The 17,893-nt window shown below is 39.5% G+C and overlaps 1 protein-coding gene across 2 annotated transcripts in view; it reads right to left on the bottom strand.

Moving 5' to 3' along the window:
* Nucleotides 1-16,370, bottom strand: part of RACGAP1 (Rac GTPase activating protein 1) — a 57,889-nt gene extending 41,519 nt beyond the window's left edge. Inside the window, exons 1-5 of one of the 2 annotated variants that reach the window (XM_054977223.1) lie at nt 16,305-16,370; nt 10,739-10,806; nt 7,628-7,727; nt 6,367-6,569; nt 1,453-1,583 (exon numbers count right to left, since the gene is read on the bottom strand). In XM_054977223.1, coding sequence (XP_054833198.1) covers nt 1,453-1,583; nt 6,367-6,569; nt 7,628-7,718 — 425 coding nt within the window. In that variant the 5' untranslated portion in view covers nt 7,719-7,727; nt 10,739-10,806; nt 16,305-16,370. The remainder of the gene's footprint in view (nt 1-1,452; nt 1,584-6,366; nt 6,570-7,627; nt 7,728-10,738; nt 10,807-16,304) is intronic. The other variant, XM_054977224.1, reaches the window with a different exon arrangement.
* Between the last annotated feature and the right edge of the window lie 1,523 nt (nt 16,371-17,893).

The raw sequence follows: 17,893 nt of genomic DNA, 5'->3' as shown, positions 1-17,893 counted from the left end.
CCTCCTCTACAGTTACGGTTCCCTGGAACCTCAGATCCAAACAAGTAGTAGAGGCCATAGATGTGGTAGTCCTCAGAGCTACAGTCGATTGTCTTGACTTTGAGCATCAGTCAAAGACTGAGTCTGATCCGAGTGAGATGGCGATCTTGACACTGAATGGCATTGCTTGCTTTGGGTAGGACCTGATAGACTCGAAGTCTCATGCATTAGCAAGGGCAGTCGAATCCAAAACGTTATCAACTCTGATGGGCTCAGATCTCTGATTGTTGGAGCTGGAGTAGTTGGTTCCAAATGCTTGGCCAGTTCTGCGATCACAGACAATTTAGTGGCCATATAATTAGGGCTAGTTGAAGCCGACAGGGCCCGCTCCCACAGCGTGGCCTTTATGTCGAGTTGCCTAAGCTTTTGGAATGAAACTTCAGCAATGCTTAGAGGCATTAACGTTATGTCCCTCACCAAGACACACCAAGCAAAGTGCATGTCTTGGTCATTTTTAAATTGCACTGTGTGCACCGTTTAAAAAGAACCTTCTCGGCCACATTAACTCACTGATCTCTCTGTCCCATAGGTTGAGAAAGAGAGAAATACTGTAGAATTGGAGAAATTAACGCTACCAGCTGTGAGAGAGGAACTGAGAGAGGCACGGCACCTCCCAGAAGGCTGTTTCAGTGGGAAAACAGCCGTGCCTGCACTCTGGGAAGGAGCAGACGCCCCCTAGAGGTCAAAGGCTACAAAAAATCTACGATCAACAGGCCTGTGCAGGCCCAAGTAAGACTGCACAGAAGACCAACAATGAATAAAAGGTTACACTGATTGTAATACAGAGTTTACTATCTTTGCAACCTACCACAGAAGTGTTCTACATCAATGTTTCTCAACATGTGGGTCAGGACCCAAAAATGGGTTACAAAGCCTCTGAAAGTAGGCTGCAGGTCAGCCATGCCTAATGATGGCTCCTGTCCTTTGCACCATTGTCTTTCTTTCCTCTTCTTCCTTTCCAGCTTCTCACATTCTTATCTCTCCCCCTTTGCAACAATAATGGGTGGAGGGGAAGCTCTGGCAATTAGTAATGATAGTAGGTGGAAGAAGGGGGGGAAGCTGAAGAAGTAGGTAGGAGCTGTTCAGCACATGAAAAAGTGAGGAGAAAGAGGTGTGTATGAGTGTAGGCTCCTTCAGCAGCCCAACCTCTTGCTCAGTTCCCTGCAGTGCCTTACTGCCCTCTACCTGCTGTAGGAGATGTACTACACTGAGCCACTTGCCATCCACCTCTTTGCTGACATCTGCCAGCTTCCCCCATCTCCTCACCCTGCACCCTCCTTCCCTGCACCTTCTCAACCTCTTAGGCCAACACTGGATGTGTCACCATACAGTGTAAATTTGGCCTTATGAGTCACCATAGTAAAAAGGTTGAGAACCACTGTCCTACATCAAGGTAACAGCTTAGTAGCCTACCTTTTGTTCCCACCAGTGGAAGTTTGAGGTTTGTTCAGGAAAGCCAGTGCTGACTTCTGTTCTTCACTCAGCTGAATACTGCCTGATGTATCACACATGAGCAGTTCTCTGATCAGCTGGATCTGCCGCTCCTACAAGTTAGAAAACATTAAAAGTAGCTTCGCTTTACATTTATGAGAGAGACAGACAGCCCATAATACACACTGCTTTCTAAGGAAAGGTGCTACACCAACTGCATATAAATGCTTATAAAGAGATATGCACCTGTCTCTCAAGTGATAGCATCAACTTAGTTTAAAGCAGCAGCAAAGAGATTTTGCTGGATCAAATTGCTACCTAGTGTAAAAAAGATAAGGTACTCCAAATACATTTTGTTGAGCCATAAAGCAATTTACCGGTATCTTACAGATTCCATTTGCAAATCACAATAGTTTCCACCATATTAGCAGGGCAAGAAAACAGCACCTTTGAATTCAACAAGCAACCAAAAATGTATTCCCATCTGCTAAGGGAGGAAATAAAGAACACAAACAAAGGAGGCAATGCACCAAGATGCATTGAATGGACATAGATAGGTTGATTTGGTTCTTTTTCTGCACCAAGAAAGAGGTCAGTTAGCAACAGTAAGGGCTAACAGGAATCATATGTTAAATTTAGCTTAATGAGAAACTGGATCTCCCAGAATCCCTCAAATATCCATCAAAGCCAAATGAATTATATCAGAAAAATTAGGGAAAGAATCCTGGAACAATGAATAGCAGAATGAAGCAAGATTGCAGTCTCTGTGTAATGATCAACACAGAAAATGAAAACCTCCCTAATTTGGAAAAATAAACAAGAGTCTTGTGGCACCTTAAAGGCTAACAAACTTTATTCCAGCATTTCAAGGGCTTGAGCCCTCAGATGCTGTAAGCAGAGCCTCATTTACCTGAAGAAGTGGGTTCTAGTTCATGAAAATTTATGCTGGAATAAAATATTGTTAATCTTTGAAGTGCTGCTAGACCTCTGTTTATTTCTGCTAAGTCTAACATGGCTAACCCTCTGGACTGCCATATTAGCACTGTCAGGGTCAAACCAGACATGAAACTGGAAGATCAGAGATCAGATCTTTCCAGTATTTTTGAACAGAAGCTATGCAGCATCATCACTTTGGATAGGAGTTATGAGGAAGGGGGTTTAACCAGTGCCCCCTGACATGGTTTTCCTCTTGAAGCAGACCCCCTTTCTAATTTTCCCATTTCAACCTCGCTTCATATCTGGATTTGGGACTGAAACAGCACAATTAATTTTAGTTGATTTCTCTTCAACTAAAATTTGATAAAGGCATTTCCACTGCTGATATTGTTAGAGCTATCAACATTTAATACAGTTGATCATGAAATAATGATCGATCAATTACAGTCAATCTTAGGATAAAAGCCGGTTTTGTTCTTTCCTATGGAAGCTTTATTTCCTACCAAGAGGCAGAATCATCTAGTTGGGACCTGATGTGTGGGGTACCACAAGAGTTCATTTTATCCCCAGTGTTCTTTAAACTTTATGTTAAATCTTTGGCTGCGATCATCCAGAGAGGGTTGTTATCAATACACTGATGACTCCCAGCTTTGCATCACATTATCTAAGCCTCCAGAAGCAACTGTGAATGTTAGGGACCAATGTCTTGAGGTCACAGTCAAATGGCTAAGGGCAAACAAACTGAAGCTCAATCCAGACAAGACAGAGGGTGGAAGGCAGAGTGTCTCACTGGTATTAATTTACCAGCCTTAGAAGGAGTTAAGCACTCTTTGGTCGATGGAGTTAAGAGCTTGGGTGTGTTTTCGTGTCCCTGTCGGTGAAGGCTTTTTTTCCCGCCTGGTGAGTCAAATGTTAAGCAGGGCCCTGGGAAACAAAGGGATCAAAGAATGGTGGCCGAGCAGACAGAAAGCCCTGGTTAGCATGCAGTTTTAGCTAAACAAGATCTGACTAAGCTTATAGTTTAGAACTAAAAATCGCTAACATACTTACTCAACTAATTGACCCAATATCCCAGCAGCTAAAGGAAATAAAAGATTTGTTAAAAGAAGTGGCCAAAATGGCAGACACTGCACTGGAGTTGGGAATCACTTTGCAAGAAGAAATTAGAAATCTGCAAACTTCAGAAGACAATATGCAGAGTAAAATATTAGATCTTGATTTAAAACTAAGACAAAATAATGGAAGAAGGAATTGAAGAAGCTGTGGAAGGAAACACATCTTTCAGTTTTTATTTCTATATGGCTAGCAACAGTCCTAGATCTAGAAGAAGGTGTGGCACCAGTGACAACAAGATCCTTTCGTCTGGGCCTCCCACCAACACCTAAAAAATAAATCCAGATTTCCAAAGGACAAATGTACAATCCATTCACAGAAGAACAAAAAATAAAATCTTCAACATAGCTCGATGTAAAGGTGGACCTGAAATAAATCAGAAAAAAATAGATGTCTTTCAAGACCTTTCACCAGAGATCCTGGAAAAATGCAGAGAACTGAAAACAACCACTAGAACATTAACAAGAGGCATATAAGACACAAGTGGAACAGCATCTCAAAGTTAACAGTTCATCGAAACAGAACTCTGCACCAAGCCCACGACAAGGAATCAGGAAAAAATCTACTGGAACTATTGAACATAAAGCCACCTGTGAAGTGAGGAACATGCACTTTTCATTATTATTCTTTCATGAACGAAATTCCTTCAAACAAGTAACATCTTTAACTCATCGAGCAAGAATTTGAACTCTAATTTTGATACTAATAAACTGGTTAAACGAAATTATATTGACAACATAAACCTACTATTTTTAATGTGCTGCAATGGAAGTGGGAGTGGGGGACAGTTTAGGCTCTTATTTCCTCCTGTGCACAGACACATGGCTTTTGCCTAAGTCTGTCTGAACTTTAGTTCAGACCTCCACAGTAACACCTCTATAAGAGGTGTAAGGTAGTTTTTAAATGTTATATCTCTTAGAATTTTACAAGTAAACTCTACAGTTTTTTTAAAGTTGGGGTGTCTATCTTGTTTTATTAGGTTATTAGAATTTGTTTTTAAGAGGTTGATTCCAAACAATAACTACTTATTAATATACTAATCCTTGCACCTATTGAGGCTACATAGGTATGAAAACTATACAATCAAAATCTTAGATGACTATTATCAAATGTTTGACTTGGAATTGTAGGGGTCTAAACAATTCCATTAAGCTAAGGAGAATTTCAAATTTACTTTCAAAAAATGCTCACACTTTTTATTTTTGCAAGAGACTCATTATCGAACTTCAGTAACGCAGGTATTAAAAACCAGTAGGTTTACTCAACATTTTCAAGCTCTTGGTACGTCAAAAGCCAGGGGAGTGGCAATTTTGGTTTCTAAAAACACTCCCTATCAGTGTTTGGAAAAACAGACCACAAAGGTCATTTTATTTTTGTAAAAGGGGAACTAGATGGAACTCTTTTAACACTGGCTTCTATATATGCCCCAGATTTTAACCCAGGAACCAAAGAATACACATACTATTCTAATGTCCATGACATATATACTCGAATAGACTTCATTTTAGCCTCAAAGACATTAATCACACAAATACAGACTTTGGAAATTGGCAACAGAATTATATCAGATCATTCACGGGTCATGTGTTATTTGGAAATCAGAATCTTAGATGGTAAAGGCCCAAACTGGAATCTAAATAAGTTATTATTGTTGAATGAAAGCATATGTGAAGAAATATCTAAAGAAATGGATTGTTATTTTGAGTTCAATGCATATTGTGGGGTAATGTATGATGTTGTCTGGGATGCCTTTAAGGCTGTTATTAGGGGTAAATTGATTTCAACTGCTACAGCATATAAGAAAACTAGACAAAAAACGGTCTCTGATTTAAAACAAAAAATAGATCAATTAGAAAAAACATGAAATATGCAGGTTAAAAACCCTTCTTATGTAAAACAAAAATATCTAGTAAAAAGTCCTAAAAGTTTAAGATGTCTTCATTGCAGAGTCTCAAAGAAAAAGTCTTCTAATTTAATTTATTAAAATATTCTCAGGGTATTTTATGCTCGTAAGATAGATTTCTATTTTTACTGTTTTTAACTTTGTATTGTGCCGGCCTTTGGCCATATACAATTAAACCATTTCTCTCTCTCTACCCAAATTCCAGTTCTCATACAGTTCTACCCTTGCATGCTGATTACTGGGCCACAATAGAGCCAGTGTCATGTGGTTAGTGTTGGACTAGGCCCTGGAACAGGTTAGATTCCTCACTCTGCCATGGAAGTTTGCTGATTGGCTGTGGGACACTCTCAGCCTAACCTACCTCACAGGGTTGTTGTGAGGATAAAATAGAGATGAGGAGATCACTATAAGGTGCTTTGAGTCCCCACTGGGGGAAAGACAGGGTATAAATGAAGTAAATGAATAAATAAAATATGAGTTTAAGGCGACTTATGTCACTTGATATCAATGATATCAAGACTACTGCCCAAGGCATTCAAGCAGTCACACATCACTATTGCAATGTCCTTGTAAGAAAGTGAAAGAAACATTTCAAGGATAATATGCAGTATCCTTGAAGGAGAACTTCTAGATTTCCCTGAAATAAAAAACCTGGGTACCACAGCGATGAACAACTGGGCATTTGTTATACAAGGTCTGGAAAGACCCTTTCTTTTCTTCAGGAAACTCAGCCTCCATGGTTAGAGGCAGTAAATTGGGCCATATAATATAGGAGAGATGTTATGCTCTGCTCTTAATTCTCCTTAGGACACTTGGGTTGACCACTGTTAGAAACAAAATACACAAGGCTCTTCTTATGCCGAGCCTGCTACATTAGATATAATGAAATGAGAACCAAAGAGATATTAACCCTTGAACTACTTGCTAAACAATGCAGTACACACCAACTTTTCACAGTCTGCTTCAGCTCGCTGTCTTCTTTTGATCTCCACATCCACCTGATTTCGGGCATGTTTCAATTTCACATCCAAGGCACTACGCTCAGTTTCTGTCTTCATCAAAAGATCTTTGTACTTGGCAACCTCATGATCCATTTTCTGCCACCTTTTCCTGAACTCCTCAAAATTCTTAGCCAGCTGGATAAACTCTGGAAAGAATACACATTGTAATTCATTTACAGTGGATTATTTTCTTCATATTCTCTTGCTCCCACATTTCCACATAAATTCCCTTCATCATAATGTAAAAATTGTGACAATGCAAAAATGGTGGCAATCTTAATCAGAAATGTGGGTGACAACAAGAGCCTGAAATCAACACAAGGCAGCTATATCACAAATCAAGTTTATTCCTCTGATCATCAACATACATTATTTCTACTGAGCTACTTAGTCTGATTCAGTGTTAAGCATGACCAAGAGCACATGTTTGAAGCAAGGTCTGTGACTAAGGCAACTTGAACAAAAATACAAACTTGCTACCAATTGTCATATCAGAGGTTGGACCTGCAGCTATAATTAATTTGAGAACAGATTATTTTATGGTCACAGATTAGCACACCAGAAAGACGTTCAACAGCAAAATTTAAATGTAACTGCTGTAATATGCTTCAGCAGATGTAGATTAGTATTATAGATGTCTGGGACAGCAACTCTATTCAGCAAGATAATTATACAAATATTGATTTGAAAGGAAAAAAAGGCAATTTCCTTTAGCTGCTGAAAGCTGCCCTAAAGGGAATATAAACGTTCCATCCAGCAAAGCTACATCTAGAAAAGACTGCACAAACCTTCCTCTAGCCAATGTCTCCCCCTCCCTACCACCACATTATTTATGTATGTCGTTACTGTGACATAGCACAGACTTCCCTTGGGCTCTTCGGGTCCTGCAATGGTATATGGCAATGTAACATCTCATTCGGTAACTACTGGAACCATGTTTTAACCACACACTCCACACTGTTGCCTAGAAACCACACTGCACAAAACCAAGTATTGCATATAAGTTTCCTACAGAAGGAAGGCTTCTCCCACCCCATCAAGGTTCCAGAGTACGTTAACACACATTATCTACTTGATAGAAAATATTTGGAAAATGGTAGCCCCATAAAGTATACTTTAAAACACAAAGTAAGAAGGGGCTTCCAATGCAGTACTGATTTTTACATCTCTAACATGCACAGCATCCACACAGAAGGTGACTTACGGTACTCATTGCCTTCATTTAGAATTTCTGCCTGGCGCATGAGCTGATCAAACAGATTCCGTATATTCAACATTGCTGTCTCCATCTTCATGCCAAGAAACTGAAATAATTCAAAGATTAGTCTGTTCTTTCTCCATTTCTCTAGCCAGATACAGCAATTTTTGCCAGCAAGATTGAGTCTAAAACTTAAACATTATGGAAGCTGCCATTTGCAGGCAATCGTAAAACAAGAGAAGAAACGGATCAGTAGCTATAATGGCTGTGCTGTTCAGATTTCAGACAGATCAGACTTCCAAGCTTTCCACATACATAAAGTGGCTAAGGCAATCCAGTGCAGTATACCATCCCATCTGCCAACTAATTCTTTGGGCAATTTGAAACGTTCCATTATTTATATAGCACCATCAGCTAAATTATTAAGCAAAAAAATAAACAGGTTGCTGCTACTGAGGAACGTACTATATAAAACAAGCACTGGAAAAAGGAGAAGCTAGCAAGTAATTCATGTAAGCAAATGTGGTCATGCATAAGGTATTATGCAAAAGCCTTCAACAAAAGACTTCAGAGAAGGGAGCTAAAGAAAGTGAAACAATTTATAATGGAACAAGGTTTGTCTTAAGTGACAGTTTTGAAGCAAAAATTTTTAACACTGAAATAGGTTCTTTAAAAAAAAAGTGTCAAAAAAAAGTGTCAATTATCTATCAAGTGTCCCAATACAAAATATATGCTGAACATGTTAAAATTCTAATTCATAATCTCTCAAAATTGACCCTCTGTCAACTAAATTAATCTACTTTTCTATAAAAAGACTAAACTATACAATGGGAAAGGTACCCAATTTGAAATTTAGTATTATAAATATAACCGTAATTATATATTGTATTTATTATGGAAAATTATGGGCATTAATGGGACCAGATTATCTAATGGAACAAATACAGCCAGACCCTGCTTGTGGGAGTTTGGGGCCACTAAGACTGCAATATAGAAAGGCTTCCATACTATGCTACTTTTTTTTGTTTTGAACAAGCTGCTTTGAAAACCTCCTCTGTATCAACAGCAATTTGCCATGCAATGCAGGGAACTGCTATTTGAGATAAACTGAACCTAAAGCCCCGTTTTGTTCTATGAGCCTGTTTCATGGTTCTTTGGATAACAGCCTTAGTCCTCAAGTGAGGAGTTTACAGAGAGTACTTGCATAGATTCAGAAAGCCAAGCAGAAATCCATAAATTTCACAAATTATTCCTTCGTCTCTGAGCAAATGGTATGTGAGATACGTGGCCAATGTTTTAGGCTATGCTCTCAAGTAGTATTTTAAAAAGCTTTATCCAGTTGACACCAATATTATTCATTGTTCTAACAATCAGGTAGCAAGCATTCTTCTTCAAGAAAAGTATGGAAAGGGGAAGAGACTGACTGAGATCAGACTTTTCGTTACAGATTTGAATTGCTCCATTCACCATGGACTGAAGTACAAACCAGGATTCCTTTTCAAATTCTCTGAAGGACTAAGAAAGTTTCATGTCAAGCCTAAAATTAGCTTAACGCCTCAATACAAAATGAGCATGAGGACACTAAAAGGTGAATTTTGGGGAAAGCTCAAGAGAAGTTTAAATTGTATTGTTGTAAGATAATGTTCCAATCACAAATTGCTTTTCAAATCTATGACATGTCAGCATATTTGCCAAGTAGCAGAGCCAGTGACATCATAGGAACAATTAAGGGAGAAACTGCTAGCTCAGCAGTGTGGAAATTGCTTCTTCAAACCACGTAGCGGCTGGAAATGTGTATGGGAATGATGGCTAATAAATTAATACAGAGCAGAGGTGGATGCTTACATTTTACCATATTCCTAGCAAATATGCCAGACAATACACCACCTCCACAGCTAAAAGGGCATAGAAAAAAACATTTTAAGTGAATAATATAAAAAGCACTCTGAGCAAGCATGCTTTTGTAACTATTCAGCATAGAACACTTCAAATGTTTCAAAGGACCCTACAGAGAAGGGCTTCTACTGAAATTCCACAGGCCAATTTTCTTCCCCCATCTTCAGTACCCACACAATAATTATGAGCAATACTCATAAAGAAACAAAGCATCCATTAGGCTAGCCACTCATATTGTAGTCTCCTCACAGAACAGCAGCAGAATAAGATGCAATTTCTGCATGATACTGAATCCAAGAACTGCATTTTCAGGAATATTATATTAAGATATTGAAGAGGGATTTCTTCCACTGCCAACCACAAAGAGCTTTCTACCAGATTACCAAAATTGTTTTTCAATGATATAGTAGACCCAAATCAATAACTTTGTGATAACATTATTTCAACGTTAAGTGTATCTATACTATTAAGTTTTCCATTACATAAGACACTGCCACATAAAAAATATTTTTAATCATTGGAGTTACAAAGGAGTAGCAATGTAAAATTTCTACACAGCTGAAACCTTTGGGGGCGGGAGAGTTTCCTTTGGAGTGTATATTCAGGACAAAACAAATTTTGGTAAAAATTGAAATATGCAGTACTGATTTTCCTATCAAACCTAAATTTATTTTTCTGCTTAACACAAAATACATAATTTATAACGTAATTAGCATGCAGAATTATACCATTTAGCACACTTATAGAATTAAATATAAATGTATTAGTTTTCTATAAACAATTAATATAACCAATAGTCATGAGAGAGCTGCAAACTGCTGTACCAGTTTACATATGTGTCTTAGTTTTTGCCATCAAGGTGGTATCACTGTAGACTTCTTAGAACATACTCTAAGGATCAGAGCCACTGCCTTCATGTATCACATGTCAGGCAAGTTCCCATCCTAGTGTCAAATGGAACTTTCCAGGCAGAAATTTTTTTATGAAGGGGAATACTGTCAGTTTTACTGTTTACTGAAAGTGTATCAGTAGGTTTCATTATATTTATTGTTGATTTTAATTTTTATAATTCTTCTTGAGCCTTTATGAGAAAGGCAATCTAGAAAGAAATATATACTTCAGGAAAGACGGGATAGAGAAGGGATTCATAATGCAAAATGAAGCATTTGTCAACAGCTCTGGTTCAAAAACTGTATAGCTAAATTTTATCAAAAACTGTACCTTAATTTCTCTTCTGCTTCAAACTCAGAGTTGAAGGCTGTGCCTGCCTGAGGAGCATCTGTTTTAACCTAATAACAGATTGAAATGAAGTTAAAGTTCTGCATTTCAAATATTCCAGATACATCAGGTATTTTGAGCAAAGATCTCAGCCTATTTTTCACTTTCACAACTGAAACAATAGTACTCCCTGTTATAATTTCCAGGGTAGCAAGAGTGTTATATGGCCTCAGTTTCATATAGCCAGCACCTCTGAACTAATGGATCAAGGCTGACTTAAGATCCAATTCATTTTCTGATTTGCTCTTACAGAATGGCCCATGGCCACAGCTGCATGGAAAGGACAACACATGAGTCAATGGAACCATACAGCTTCCTGGTAGCCCCACATGACAGTGGTATGCAGGTATTAAGAAATCATGCAGTTCTGTTATAATGCTCATACATTATGTTCTTTATATGGCTGTGACTATTCTGCATGGAGGATTTTAGCACGCAAGAAATGTTGCTCTGGGCTCCTTCTTGCAGATATAATCCCAGGAAAAGTTCAGAAACCTATTCTACATTTAAAACTACAGCCAATCATGCATAACATTCTACAGGAACCTCTTCAACTACCATGAAAGGTTGGCCACTTAAACAGGCTTCCGAGCAGACATCGCAACCAACTTTATCAGAAATCTGAATGTCTCTTAAAAAGTTATAATAGCTGAAACATAATTATGGGAAGGACATTATAGGCCTGTTTCCATTTCAGCAAAAAACCAAGTTTTTTTGAAAGACTGTTTCCACTCAGTCCCTCTCAAATAAAATAGCTAATTGTATAACAAGTAAGTGCTATCAAGTCCCCATCCAAATCCCACATTCCTAATACTATGCACCAAGAAAAACAGTCTATAAATTATATCTACATATTACAATTTAAATATATTTTCACCATCATCAATAAATGCTGAGAGAGGTTTGACTTATGAACCGTTTTTAACATCCTGATACTTTTCAGAGTAGAGGCAACTGCGGTAGCATGTTTTATTCCTTTTGTGGCCTTTTTCTTCTCACTACCTAAGGACCTTCCCTGCTGCTCTTATTGGCTCCCAAAATCCATAGGCTGCCCCAACCAAATTCTCCTTACATCATTTGGAGGCTATGTTGGGGGGAAAGGGGCTAAAACAAGTCAGCTTTTCCCTCCTAGTTGTTGAACTGGACTAATTAGAACACAACCAATAATTAATGCAGGCAGTTATCCTACATTATAGCACAAGAAGACCAAACTGTCCCCAATACAGCAGAATTCTTATATGTGTTAAGTGTTTTAAGCTGGTTTTATAGCCAATAGTCAAATATGTTCCTTTACTGGGTATTGATGGCTTTCAATGGTTTGTAGGTATGGAACACATGATACCTTCTTGTATTGGATGACAGAAAAACAGCCGCAGACGGAATACAGATGCAAATCTTATTGATTTAATTATTGCAGCTGGCTGTTAGGGAGCCTCGAGGGAAGCATGTGGTTGTTTTTGAGGGAAATAAATGTTATTTTAATATCCAGCACTGTCCAACTGCTTATATCCTCCCCTATGGTCAGCTTCATGTTTGCAGACGAGTAGATATTACCAAAAGACCCACAATATAGATTTAGCTTGCCCTTTTTCCAGTCATAAAGCAGCACACGGAGAATTCTCACACGGTGAATCACACCAGACCCTACCCAGGCACAGACTGCTTCCACAAGGCTGTTACATCCAGTGCCTTTGCACCCTAAGTCTCTCATGCTCTCTCCTCACAAGGCAGCCAGCCCTGTAACCTGTGGAACTTTATGCATTCAGGGAATTGGGAAGTGCAACAACTTCTATTGCTTCCTATGCCCAAATATCATGAACAGTTTCCATTATGAGTTAGAACTTTTAAAACTAGTATTACAGCATAGTGGTAGCATTTTAATCCATGCTAGTAATATTCTGTATCACCACAGCAAATAGTGATGGCTCACATTCTCCAAATATATTTCATTTAGAATGTTTAAAGTTATCATTACAACGAAGAAAAAAATTCTGATCTCTTTTACATACTGCAAATAAAAGTAAATGAAGAATAACTTTACAGATAAACTGAAAAAGTATCTGAAGAAGTGAGCTGTGGCTCACGAAAGCTCATACACTACCACAAATTTTGTTAGTCTTATAGGTGCTACTGGACTCTTGCTCTTTTCTACTGAAAAAGAAAGTCATTTTTAGTAAGAGGTATGTATGCTCCTTAGACAAGGTTACTTAAGAGAACATCTTTCTTCTGAAAACATGGCATTTACAAAGCTTTCCTGGATTTACAGAATGAAACCTTAAGAGAATGAAAGGTCACACAGATAAAGCACTTGAGAAAGTACAAAAGATCAAAGGTAATCTTTCTTACTAAGGGACAGAGCTACCTCTTCAATGTTACACAGGCTTATGTATACATAATTCTCACAATTACACAGGATACCAATGACTGTAACCTTCACATTGGATTCTGGAATTCTACAGCTCTATGAGGTAATAGCTCAGAACTGAACATGACTCTGGATGTGCACTGTTTGTGTATTTTGTGCACAAAATCAGTCATGCTGCCACATTATGGCTGCATTTGTAGCAACCAATGGCCTGGTTTAAACAAGAAAAGTATAAGGAATAATATCACACAGGTGATTTTTCTTAGATGCCCAGCATCACATTTAAACTAGGCCTCAGAAAAGGGTCTTGTCGCTCTATATGAGGCTTTCCCCATTTCTCTCACAAGATTACAAGGCCCTCAAATTCAACAGATTTACTGACATGACTAGAAGAAGAAATCCCAGCATAGTCCCTGTGCAGAGAGGATTCCTCTGGAAATAAGGTGCCGCCAGTTACTAGTTTAGTAAGTAAACAGGCCTAGAGAAAATATTTCTAATTCCAAGGTACTAGCATTAAGTTCCAGCTTCAGTAGTTTGTTTACTCATCAGCCCTGAGCATAAAGGGAAAAAATCCAAAGCTTGTTGGCCCCAGCACCCAAATTTTAGACCCCTGTACTAGCAGCCATATTCAGAAGACTTCCAGTAAGCTAAAGTGCCACACGAAAATACAGAAGGGTGCAACATGAGGTTTCCATTGATTACCAACAAGATTCAATCCCGTTAGAATTGCCACAGAAAATCTGTTTCAGAGATAGAGTGTATTATTGCTTAGTTTAAATTTCCCTGTTGTAAGGACAGAGATTTCAACACATTTCCTAAACTAGACCAGGATGATGATTATCTATAGTACTGCCAGAGGACCCTTGCAAAACATGTTATCAGGGAAGGGCAACTAAAAAGTTTCATCCAAGGTAGAATAAACTCAAGCGGCTAATGTTCATACTTTCTCTATACACTAAAGCTCTTCAGATCCCCTTATGTCTAACATTACGCATCAAGTACTTTTGCAATCTTATGAAAAGCATCTATTAAGAGGCAACATGATCTCCTGCTCCTAGAGGGCTGCAGCCCTGGAGGCTCAGACACCAAAACGATAAAGACTTAAAGAATGAATCTCCGAGAGGCACAGAAAAGCAGCAGTTATCAGATCATGGAAGGCATATTTCCAAGCACGACTGATGTCCTCAGGGCAAGGACTTCAGTATAAAGGAGAAGTAATGGGAAATTATTGTATAGAACAGGGAGGAGGACCAGGCCAACTCGTAAGAATTGACTACTCAACTGTCTTTGTCTAATATGTATGTATGCCCATGCCATTTAATCCTATCCTCTTGCAACACCTCATTGCCACGTCTCACTATTATCCTTCCACTTTAGCACACAATCAACACATCACTCTCTTCTGACTCCTTCCCCTATGGCAGTAAAATGTACCACTGTTTTCCACATTCTAAAAAGCCATTCCTTGACATACCCTGCCCTCCCAACTGTATGTCAGTTTCCTTTCTACTTTTTTTGCCTTTCAGCTCCAGGAGCATGCCTCCTGCTCCCAGTTTTCATCTTCTTCACTCCTCCAACTCCTTCCCTGTCTACAATCCCATTTCTGCCACAGATGCTCCACTGTAATGAGGCTCCCCCAATCACCTAAAATTCAAAATTAAACTTTCCACAACCACTTTGTGTTCTCTAGTTGATATAATGGATCATTGCTTTCACACAATTAACTGAATACTTGAGGTTTCTGTGACTATCCTCAAAATAGTTCTCTTACTATGTCAAACCGAGTCTGTCTGTAAGATGTCTCAACTTTCTTCCCCTTGTATACTTTTCGTCTCTTCTGTTATTCAGATCACATGATGTACATTTCTTGTATAAGCTTTCTTGCCATTCCTGGATACAGCATAGGCCCCTTATCCTTACCATGAACGCTCCCCCCTGCTCTCTCCACCCTCGTATATCCTTGCCTACTACTATTAATCCAGCTCCACTACCCTCAAAAAGTCTTCTGATACTTTAAACAGCTCTATCCTTCCTCCTGCTCATACCTGGAATCACCTCCCAGAATGCTTATGTGATACTTCTTCTCTTCCTTCAGATCCACCCTAAAAATCTATTTTTCCTGTAAAAGTCTTTGACAGAATCCCTTTCTTCTCATTCCCTTACCACTATGTACCCCAAATATGCAACTAAACTGAACCACATTCATCTTAGGTTTTCCTTCCCCTCTCTCCCCAGCTGTTGCTTTTCATGTATCAAATCACAGATTGTAAGCTCTTCGGGACCTTATTATATCCTATATAGCACCATCAGCACGCATGGAACTATCTTCTCGCTAGTAGTCCATAAAGCTTCTTTAATATTAACGATACTGTATCAATAATAAAATAGCCTTGTCTATATTATAAACGGCATGTGAACCCAAATACCCTCCTTCTAAGGAATACAGGAATGATATAGAGCTGCTGTAGCACAGTGGTTAAGTGTTTCGGTGGCCTTGGGTAAGCCACTCTCAGCCCCAGCTCCCCAGCTGTTTTGTGGGGATAATAATAACACGAACTTGTTCACCCCTCTGGGTGAGGCACTAATCTGTCTAGAAGAGTGGTATATAAGCACAGTTATTATCATCATCATTATATGAATATCCTTCTCTAGTTAGTCTTACATGATGAAATGGGGAGATAGGAAGACCACAGAGAAAGGAACGGTCCTTCACACCCTTCCTTCCCAAAATACCCTTTCCCTCAGTCCTTCGGAGGAAAGATTTTATAATGTTCACGCCTGAAAGGTGGGAGAAGCCAAGAATATAAAATCCACCTCAGAGATCCTTATTAGAGGGGGGCCTCTCCTTCCTGCTGCGGACTCCCCCTTCCCACCCCGAGACTGGCACCAGAACCCCACACGAGTCTCGGAACCCACATTTTTACTATGGCGTAAGCGTTTGTGGAATAGAACCCATTCCAGCAAAGGAACAGGGCGGCTTTCACTTAAGCGGACAAACTTTATGCCCTACTCTTTTTTTTTCACACCGGTCTTTAAGGGGCCACAGAATCCGATTCTCTTTGGCTGTGGAATTTTCTTTTTTTAAAAACACCCCATAACCATCAACACCCGAACCCCCTCCCCTCCGGGGTCTCATCAACCTACCGCGACTCGTGTGAGGGAAACCCGCTTCTCGCCCTCCTGGGAGCGGCGCGCGGCCCTTCACTGCCAACGGCAACGCTTGCGCGACAAACGGCTTCCAGTTTGAATCGCCACCGCCTAACACCCCCTCTCATTCTGATTGGCTCCAAGGTTCCGGCATGTTGACGCTAAGCGTGACGACACAGCCCTTAATACCGCCTTCTTCCCGTTTTTTTTTTTATTTTAAAGCGAGTAATTCTATCCGAGACTGACGCTTCTTGCGCCTTCTTTGTCGCGGGCAAATTTGCCCTTGTCCAAGCATGTATCTGCCTTCTGTGCGCCTTTGGGAGCCATTTTTACTTCAGGGCAAGTTGTTGTCATGGAAAAAGAAAGGAGAAAGGATGGTGTGGGGTGCTAAAAGCAAAAGGAAAACAATAAAGGAATCCTTTTCGCACGGGACGCCTCCCATTGTTTAGCATTACGTGCATGGCGCTGTTTATTTGCCTCAAGTGGGCGTTTTTTAAAATGCGTCATTGCTGATGGTTAAAACTGGGCTTTAAAAATTTGTCCCTCTAGGAAAGAACGCACGTGCAGTAAATTCGGGTCTTTGTGTTTCTTGGTTTCTGTTTGGGAAACTCCAACGTCACGTTCGAAGATAGTATACTTTTGGGAACTTGGCTAGGGTAATTTCCTATCTTCTGCCTTTTTTGCCGGTGGAAGGCGAATGATCTACTGACAGCTGCTCTCAAAATTCTGAGGGCAATAAACATGCTCAGTTCTCAGCAATTCTTTTTAAAATTGGTATACGTTGTGAGACCCCAACATATGCAGAAATCACAACCTCGTCTGTGGGGAAGTTTTGCTGCCTTCATAATAGGCAGGTGCAGCCATTAAGGTTAACTCTGAAATATTGTGGATGAAGAGGAATAAACGGTTTGGAAACGTTCCACATACGTATAAATGTTCCCCTTCCAGGCTTCTGTAGTTATCAAACATTTTAACAAGCCATTCTCCCTGTGTCTTTACATGGGGGAAAATCAAAATTTATCATCCAATCTCATATGTCCATAGCCATAGAACAGATCACAGAAATCATGAACCCACCGCTTCATGGCACCACCACAGCTCAAAACCTCATTCCAAGTCACAGATCCTAAAGGATCCTCTGGATTTTTAAAAGGCATCACCCCAAACTCACAGTACTATCGCATATCATTTCTATAGCCGCAGATTACTCCACAAAAACCACACCTTCCCTGCTTCATAAGGATGCTATGGCACAAAAGCGTGGTTTCAAGGCATGGATCCTAGGGATTTTTACATGGGGTCAGTCAAAATGCACCATTCAATCACAGATCATGTCCATAGCCAGAGATAGAACCACAAATATCAAAAAGAGTCCAGTAGCACCTTTAAGACTAACCAATTTTATTGTAGCATAAGCTTTCGAGAATCACAGTTCTCTTCGTCAGATGCATGGAGGGCCAAAAGAAACTGGTCAGATATAGAGGAGGAGAGGGGAGGTGGGTTAGATGCAAACAGCTCCTTCTGATATGTAGATGCAAACAGCTCCTTCTGATATGGAGATCAGTTTGCTTCTATAAAGGTTCAGA

The sequence above is a fragment of the Eublepharis macularius genome, chromosome 4, assembly GCF_028583425.1.
Source record: "Eublepharis macularius isolate TG4126 chromosome 4, MPM_Emac_v1.0, whole genome shotgun sequence".
NCBI classification, from domain to species: domain Eukaryota; kingdom Metazoa; phylum Chordata; class Lepidosauria; order Squamata; family Eublepharidae; genus Eublepharis; species Eublepharis macularius.
This window is presented reverse-complemented; position numbering and strand designations above follow the sequence as displayed.